Here is a 9,400-nt window from a genome sequence, read left to right on the forward strand (position 1 = left end):
CGGAATTATACAGCATGATTGAACACATTTTACTGTGTCTTGGACATATTTTTAGATGGAAGACATATGTAAAATCAAAACTTATTTCTGAGGGATTTTTTGACGTAGAACTTGAAATCATACGCGCATTCTGATTGGTTTGTCGTATTTAGGCACATTACATTCATCGATAGGGGGACGAGTCTTCTTGCAGGTTACGGAAAGGGGCGAGTGGTGACGAATGGCCCAGATTTGCTGACCTTGGGTTGGGATCTGAGACTTGCCTTGGTATGTCAGCTCTGTGCATATGTCATATTTCACAAAACGCACACGATTTGGCATTGCGCTGACTGGAATACTGTCTCAAACCGCGTTACAATTCATTCTCTAAATCTGCTTGACCTCAGGAAGTAGTAGGGTGAGTCGGGGGTGCGGGGTCCCCATGTACGTTACTCCCCTAGGTACGGCTTGGGGACAGTTCTTAAAACAAGTGTTTGCCGTAACATTTGAAATGTTTGGTTACAAGGTATGACCCGTCTAATGGTGCCCTGGCCCCACGGAATGATTCCCTGTTCATACTGTTAATCACTGGTTTGTTTAGGCCAGAGTCGATTAGTTCCAGGCGTTAGAGAACACTCACTCACTCACTCACTCACTCACTGCAGAGTCCATTGTACGGCTGCGACTATGTGGTTATGAATCACTATCAAATAGTGATGATACAAGGTGTTTGCGAAAAGGTGAGCGTAAGCTGCCCCACCGGTGGCCCCCGTCCCAAACACATGCACAGGCAAGTCAACTGTTCGCCTAACAAAACACGGGGACATATGGTACATGTACAAGTCAAAATAGGTAATTGCATCGGACGTCATGTTTGTCACTGATACTTCAAATTTGGAAATGTCCTCCACATTAGATATGTTAATCTTAATCAAACAACTTTTGAGGAAGAGTCGTATGACGCTCTTTGAAATTTATTCCAGACAACTGATGATAACTCAATCACAAAACAAGTTCAATGGCTTATCCAAACTCGGAATATGAATTGGGGGAGTGCGAAAGTTAGATTTGTCACTACATGTGTATCTTGTGTGTACAACAGGTAAATAACAAGGACCAGAACAATCAAACCTGGTTTTTTTAATTATGATAAACTAACAAAATTTGCTCACACATTAAATTTTAATCATTATACAATTATTTTCGATTGAGAGTTGTACACATTATACCCTTCTAAGCATTCTGCGCTGTTTAATATCTTGAGAAATATGTCATGAGATAGGAGTGACAGAGGATAATTACCTGACCCTGGTATCACAGGACAAAATATGCAAAATCTTGAAAGATGTATTTGCATATATGCAACACATAGCATGATACAGGAAGCAAAGTCATCAGTTATAACAAACGTGACCAAACGTACAGTGAAACGGGTATGTCAGGGTACAGTAAACTACGGTTATAACGAACTCAAATGGACCACTAATTTTGGTTTGTTATAACCGTAGTTCGTTATAAGCATATATACAACATCTATACAGCAAATGGCCGGGACCAAAAATAAAGTTCGTTATATCCGTCAGTTCGTTATAAGCATGTTCGTTATAAACGTATTTTACTGTATAGGAAACTACTTGGATGTACTGACAATTGATGTCCATTACACATTAATTACAAACATAAAACAGTAACAACAGGGGTTATTATGCGCACATTCATTTACATGTATATAGTTTTTAAATTTAACAAGGTATTGGTACAAAAGTAGAAAATAGTCAACAAAATATCACAGTTGGCATATAACAAAATATTTATGGACGGATTAATGCATGCAAATATTTCTCATGTTAAACCCTTGTTTTCACGCTCGTGAATGTACAATGTTGAACATTTGGATATTGTGTGACAAGTCGTTGGACCACATAGCTATGAAGAACTAAGTGTCTGGTGAGAAATCAGCACTGCTGGAAGCATTCGTAAAACTTCCATATCTAAGAAGGTAATGGCAAAGAACTGTGTATCTATTGTTTCTTATTGCTTGTAAATGATATTCTGTTTATTCTGATCTGTTTATTGATGTTATACACTCACCAGGAAAGGTATGATATTTGATACGATGTTTGTAGGTATGATAAGGTAACAATACAATAAATTCACAATAAACTATAACTTCATTGAAACGCTGAGATCGCATTGTTAAACGTATGAGCATTATTTCATTGGAGGTAGCATGGTTAAGGATAGTGTGACAAGTAAGCCGTTACAATTCCACGCTTATCAAGGTAGATAACTTGCCCTGTTTTTCCAGAGCTCGCGATCGCGCCAGTTCCCAGTTTTTGCGGGGCCTTCTGGTTTTGGGCCTTGTGTTTAGGATGTCCTCACCCATGCGCGTCTCAATCTCATTAATCAACCCCTTTGTCTGAAAGGGAAAAACAAACCGATTATCCTATTTTTAGGCATTAAACTACTGAATCGCCACATATTTGAATGCGAATGGCTGAAATCCGTAAATCTGAACCCGGTAGGTCCGGCAGCCCCGCTTTTCGATTGATATCCTCTGGTATACAAAGGATATTGCAAAGGGTTTTGCAATACTCAGTGATTCGTAAATCCGGAATTGGTCTTATAAAAACGTCGTCAGATAGAGATTGATACAAACCCAGAAATAGAACCTGGCTTTACCTGCACTGACCCATCACAGACACTGAACGCGCACACACTGACCACCCAGACCAATTCACGTACACAGACGCTAAACGCGCACACACTGACCACCCAGGCCAATTCACGTACACAGACGCTGAACGCGCACACACTGACCACCCAGGCCAATTCACGTCCACAGACGCTGAACGCGCACACACTGACCACCCAGGCCAATTCACGTACACAGACGCTGAACGCGCACACACTGATCACCCAGGCCAATTCACGTACACAGACTCTGAACGCGCGCACACTGATCACCCAGGCCAATTCACGTACACAGACTCTGAACGCGCACACACTGACCACCCAGAACATTGTCAGATAGAGATAGAAATTCCTACATGCCAACTCACCCAGACATAAAAGCTGACCCTACAATTATCACATAGAACTGATTCACCAAGAGGCCCCACTTGCCAACTCACCCAGACATAAAAGGTGGCCCTACAATTATCACATAGAACTGATTCACCAAGAGACCACACGTGCCAACTCACCCAGACATAGAAGGTGGCCGCTCCAGCACTGACCACTCGGACCTGTTGGAGGGTCAGGTCCTTGAGGATCTCCTTGGCCCCCATGGCCATACCAGGATCAACTTTGTCGATGTCAAACCTCCCCACACGCTGCAGCAGAGACTGCTTCCCCGTCCTGCTTAAGATGTTCTGTACCTTGATCCACTCCTGCAAGGTGCGTGAACACATGAACTAGTATGGCGTCATGCCGTTGTTCTATACAGATTATTCCAACGGGAGACCTACGTGAGTAAGTGGGTGGGAATTTGGTTGTGACGCTTTGGGACACAAGGTGAGTGAGTGATGTCTATATGACGCAGCGTTTAGAGGTAACCAGCGGTTGGCACCAAGAGAGGTCTTCACACATGTGGGAAATCGAATCCTGGCCACGTGTGACTAGCCAAGGCTTTGGTCAATAAGCTACACCACCGCCCCTTATGGGTTTCCCACATTGTACTTATTTCGGGAATTGAAACAGGGTTAAGGAGACATGTGTCTTCGGTTGAAGTCAGTAAACTAACATATTCATACGAGATTATTTCAGTTACTTTGGTAAGTGGAAATGCGTCCTCCACATCTTAATGGCAATGTATATAAAAGGATATCATTACCTTCACCCTAGAGTCACATTATTTAATGTGACTCTAATCTATAAGCCCCATACCTTGGTCTCTTCCACGTAATGCCCCAGTATGAGTAGCGTTGCACTGAGCACCTTGCTGACTGCAGGAGGAGGGGCGGCGTATCCTTTCACCTCTGCCACAGTGTTATGGTCCAGCTCCAGAACGGCGTGCCACAGTTTCCGGATGTGCTGGAGCCTCTCCATCAGATTCCTGGCCTTCCTCATCTCGTCCTTCATGGCAAACTCATAGTTCTTGTCTCGTACCACTTGTGTGATCGCTATGAGGCGCTTCGAGTTACGTGCTTCAATAGCTTCAGTTAACGCTGACGACACACAGAAAAAGGAGTGAGTGAGTGAGTGAGTTGGGTTTAACGCCACTTTTAACTTTATTCCAGTTATATCACGGCGTGTCAACTTAATTTGGGAGGAAAGCCCGAAGTGATGCAGGTCTCAGACGCACAGAAAAATTAAAGACGAAGCATTATCAGGGGCCTTTTCATATCGCTATATTAAAATTTACAAAGAATCGAGAACCAACACGTTTCTTTTTTGAATGAGTGAGTAAGCCTAAAACGTGCATGTTTTCAAATGCCAATATACTCTCATCCAAGATTGTTTGAATGACAATGGGCAAATAAGGACCCATATCATTATCAGTACCTTGTTCTGCCAAAACATGCCCTTCGTGATCCAATGCTGATATATAAGCGAGCCATTACATTAATTTAATTTCATGTAATATGGGTCATATTTATATAGCCTTGAATCTAATTAACATCTTGAATCTTTGATCTATTCATCACAACTGATGGGATGGAGCGTTCCTTAGCTTGTTTTCATTTAATTATACTTTCTTGTTGTATAATTGCAGCTGGATCTTCTGGCAGTAACACGCGTAAAGTAGCACATATCAAACATAAGCATGATATTGTATATGCTGTTTCAATTGTTCAGGAAAAGGACATTTGGTTAACCAAACTGTTTAGCGTTCGAATGTTACATTGGAGACAGATCTTCCCTGGTATCATGTAATTCCACCCTTGCTGGCTTATTATAAAATGTAGAATTTCTAAGAGATACACACCTTTTCTGACTTTGATAATCTGTAATGCTTGTTCTGCAAGGGCAAGTTCCACTTCGGCTTGGTCAGCCCTTTCCTTCCTCTGGGTGACCACATCATCGATGCTGCCCTTTATCACTTCCTGTTCCTGTTTCGGTAGATGCGGCGTAACTGAGATGGACGGGAGCACAGCATTGCCATTAGGGGTAAGGAAACCTTCTCCTTCTTTGTCACTTTGGATGATTTTGTCAAGTTTGACTCTTCCAGGGTTTTTTGCATCGTCAATAACTATCTTTACATCTTGCAGGGTCTTGTCATCACTGGGCGTTTTCTTCTCGTCAAGTGGAGTCTTGACGATGGTATTCTCGTTTTCACCCACATCCATCATGTTTTCCTCAGCTTTGATACGTTCCTCCTCATCCTGTGTCACCATGGCAACATTCTTAATTTCCTGCGTTGGTGCATCTAAATACAAAAATAATCATCTTTCGTTGATTTTGAGCAATGATATATCTGACTCCTAATCCACACCCACACCAGTCCACTACATGAACAACCGTTTGATATTCTGTGTGTGTGTGATGTGTGGGAGTGTATGGCTGTGTGGAGTGGGTGTCTGACAGCGGGGCTAGTTTCTTTTTAATACTTTGTTGCAGAAAATATAAGAAAGACTTACTTCTGCTTCAGGTTTAACACAGACAAGAAAACATATGTTTTGGATGTGCTGGATGTCCTGACGAAAATGTGAAGTGAACAAAAAAAATAGACTTTCAATTAAAATAGTCGATGTCTTGATGCAATGACAGGAAAAGATTCATTCTCTGAAATAGGTCCCAGATTAAGGACATTTTCTCAACAAAACTGTTACATGTTCAAATGTGACAACAAACAACATATTAATAGTACTCCTTGCAATACTTTACGTATTTCACACAATGCATTGTTTATTCACGATAAACGTAGAAAGAAATACAAACCCTTTTTCACTTTGATGGTCTGTAATTTTGGCTCTGCAGTCGCAGGTCCCCCTTTGGCTATCTCAGCCCGTTTCTTCCCTTGGGCATTCACTTCATTAATCATGCCCTTTTTAGCTCCTGGTTCCTCTTTTGATTTTGTAGTATCAAAAGTGTCGTCTGTTTCTTTGATGTTATCCTCCTCCTCCTCCTCCTCCTCCTCCTCCTCCTCCTCCTCTTCCTCTTCCTCCTCCTCTTCCTCCTCCTCCTCCTCTTCCTCCTCCTCCTGTGTTGGAGGGAGACGTTCTTCTTCTTTATCATGTGAGATGTCATGTCTGGTCGTTTTCTTCTTGTCAATTTGTCTCTTGGAGTTGGTATTCTGTGATGTTTTGTCAGATTTTATTTGGCTGCCAGGAATCTTCTCTTCGTGATGTGACTTAATACTATCAGCCTTGTCCTTCATGACTTCCTTCCCTGGTTTATCTAAACAAACAAAAAATAACAGTTCGGATGATTTTGTTCAACTTTAACTAATGGCTACTTTAATTACATTTTAGATGCCTAGGCACAGACAATTTGAAATGGTGGGCATGTGAGAATTACAAAGCCCCAGAGTAATTAATGGGTTAATAAACATGTAAAGCATTTAAAGGTGACACCATGTCCCTTGCCATAATAAACTGCAGCATTAATCATGGCACACTTATGCAGTGCTTATTTGCGGCATAAAACAGAATTCTTTTAGATATACATACCATTCCTGACATTGATGATCTGTAATTCTTGCTCTGCATGTTTGTCCTTGGCTATCTCTTTTCTTGTCTTCTCTTTGACGTCTACTTCATCACTCATTACCTTTATCACTGGGGTGGTTTTGTCAATGTTCATTCTTTCAGCAATATTTTTTTCGTCAATTGCTGTCGTTACTTCATGTGCTGTGTTGTCATCTCTGGGCCTTTCCTTCTTAGTACGTGATGTCCTGACATCAATATTCTTACTTACGCCACGTGATGTCTTCTTGGATGAGTTCTTGTTATGGGCATTCTTTCCTTTGCCATGTGACTTTGTACTCTTAGCCACCTTCTTAATATCTTCTTTAGCTTTGACTCGTTCCTCCTCATCCCGTTTCACCATGGCAACACTCTTGATTTGCTCCTTTGATTTATCTAGGAGCAACAGCAAATCATCTTTGTAATTATTTTATCGATAGCCGACTCAAATTTCAAGCACATGACATACTCAGGGCCAACTAGTTGATATTCTGAATGGGTGAAATCCGTTGGGATGGTGCTTGACGTTTGTTTTTTGTGTAGAAAGTTATTTACTCCATTTAATACAGAAAAAAACACATTTTGTCTTAGGTTTTATCGTAACGTCAACGCCAGTCTCGATTGTCTGCCGAAACAGATTCCATTCAGCATAAAAAGCAAAATAATGGTGAATTATATATGAATGGAAATGCATATATTAAAAAAAATGTCCTGAAGATAGGTTTATTTCAAACATTATATTCCACTCCTTTCAGAAAGACATTGCATATCTTGAAGAATTTTCAAGTAATCATATTCAGTCAACAACAAATATCCAAGATGAAGAACAGTGGGTTAAGCAAAATGTTAAGTATTCGAAGGTGGCACCTGAGACCCTTCTCACAGCTGTCATGATGTATCATTACTTATTTCACATAATCAATGGCTCATTTAGTATAAAACATAGAATTCCTGAAAAAATACAAACCTTTCCTGGCGTTGATTATCTGTAATCCTTGTTCTGCAGGTACAGGCTCCTCCTTGGCTAACTCAGACCTTTCCTTTTCCTGGGCGTCCACTTCATCTATCATGACCTTCGTCACTTCCGGTTGTGATGTCTTGGCGCCAATATTCTTACTGACATCACGTGATGACTTCTTGGATGAGTTCTTGTCATCGAGATTCTTTCCTTTTCCATGTGACTTTGTGCTCTTAACCACCTTCTTAGTGCCTTCTTTAGCTTTGTTGGCCCGTTCTTCCTCAACATGTGGCGTCGCCGCAACAGACAAGACCACAGCATTATCATGAGGGATAGGAACATCATATGCATCGTCAGTTACTGTCGTTAAACCACGTGGTGTCTTGCCACTTTGGTACGTTTTCTTCTCATTGTATGGTGTATTGGTATCTCGAGGCACTTCCTTCTTGGCATTAGTCTTTTTATTTTGACTATTTTGTGTCTTCTTAGATGATTTCTTGTCACGTGGAATCTTGTCTTTTTGAGAGGACTTTGTACTTTTAGCCAACACGTTTATGTCTTTTTTTGCCTTGACTTGTTTCACCTCATCCCGTGTCACCATGGCAACATTCATCTGTTTCTTGATTTCCTCCTTCGGGTTATCTAAAAACACACAATCGTCGTTGAAATGACTTTGCTCAAATATATCTGACTACCACGCTTACTCTAGTGACACCTTCATCAGTCGACAACACAGACAGCTTCGGGGCCATTCAGTCTGAAGGGATGCAGTGTTTGAGAGTAATGCGCGATTATTTTCAAAATACTCAAACAATTGCCTCGGGATTTATACAAAACAACATACTGGGCATGTGAAATACTGAAACAAATGTGTGGTGAGTAAATATACGATTGTTCGGCTACTAAATTAATAACCAAATTGCAAGTCTTGAAACATTGTCTGGAAACATATTCTAACAAGAAACCCAGAGTGAGGATAAGTTTGAAGCATTCCAAGGATCGCCAATTCATGGAGTTCCTGGCTATGATGTAACTGAAGCACTGCCTTAGCCACATTATGCATTGATTATTCAGGGGAAACATAGAATTTCTCAAGAAAAGACATAGTTCACACATTTATGTACTCTCTCATGTACCTGTTGTGTTGGATAGAATTGGTCCCCTGCAACCTATGCTTGTTTTACAACAATGAAGGGGGTCTGGTGGTAAGGCTCGGTGACTTGGTTGATTGTGCGGCATTGCATGGCTCATATGTTTGGTTTATTTATATTTAGTATATCTTTATACATAATATATAGGTAAAGATGTCTGTCCACTATCTCTGTCCTAAGTGAAGGGTGTTTTATCAGTGTTTTTTATTCAGCATGCTTGTTCACATTGCACATGCCTTAACACAAGAGGGAATTAAACACGGATATAGTTTTCAAGGTTTCGTCTGTGTCTCTTGAAAATGATAAAACGGGGGAAAGATCAACCGAGAAGTAGACATTTGTTTTTCGCGCCACACATTCCCTTGTGGAGTTGTGTCTCTTACACATACCAGGATCCGGTGATCGTGGGTTCGGATCTCATATTTGCACCGATTGTGACCCTTGGTTTGTTTGCACCATAGAGGTTTCATCAAAGAGATAAACGCGTTCGACTTGTGTCACGTTTGACTTGTGTCACGTTTGACTTGTGTCACGTTTGACTTGTGTCACGTTCGACTTTCCTCTCACAGAAGGTTTTGATATAACTGAAACAAACCTGTTGAAACCTGCGTAAACACCGAACACATTCACTCACTCTTCATCATGGAAAGCAGTGGGGTTTTCAACTATTTCTTCTGTATATG

General features: G+C 41.0%; 2 protein-coding genes across 2 annotated transcripts; both read right to left on the reverse strand.

Moving 5' to 3' along the window:
- Positions 1 to 987: 987 nt before the first annotated feature.
- On the reverse strand, positions 988 to 6,025 carry LOC124139131. The gene is made up of 5 exons (XM_046506162.2): positions 5,863 to 6,025; positions 4,910 to 5,350; positions 3,868 to 4,148; positions 3,186 to 3,371; positions 988 to 2,398 (listed from the first exon to the last, which is right to left on the reverse strand). Exons 1-5 carry the CDS (start codon positions 5,963 to 5,965, stop codon positions 2,240 to 2,242), a joined length of 1,170 nt encoding a protein of 389 aa, XP_046362118.2. The 5' UTR covers positions 5,966 to 6,025; the 3' UTR covers positions 988 to 2,239.
- Positions 6,026 to 6,579: 554 nt separating this feature from the next.
- On the reverse strand, positions 6,580 to 9,358 carry LOC124139132 (uncharacterized protein PF3D7_1120000-like). Its single transcript, XM_046506163.2, has 3 exons — positions 9,352 to 9,358; positions 7,576 to 8,208; positions 6,580 to 7,004 (listed from the first exon to the last, which is right to left on the reverse strand). Exons 1-3 carry the CDS (start codon positions 9,356 to 9,358, stop codon positions 6,580 to 6,582), a joined length of 1,065 nt encoding a protein of 354 aa, XP_046362119.2.
- Positions 9,359 to 9,400: the final 42 nt, after the last annotated feature.

Source organism: Haliotis rufescens, unplaced genomic scaffold (assembly GCF_023055435.1).
Source record: "Haliotis rufescens isolate VD_foot unplaced genomic scaffold, xgHalRufe1.0.p SCAF_13, whole genome shotgun sequence".
NCBI classification, from domain to species: domain Eukaryota; kingdom Metazoa; phylum Mollusca; class Gastropoda; order Lepetellida; family Haliotidae; genus Haliotis; species Haliotis rufescens.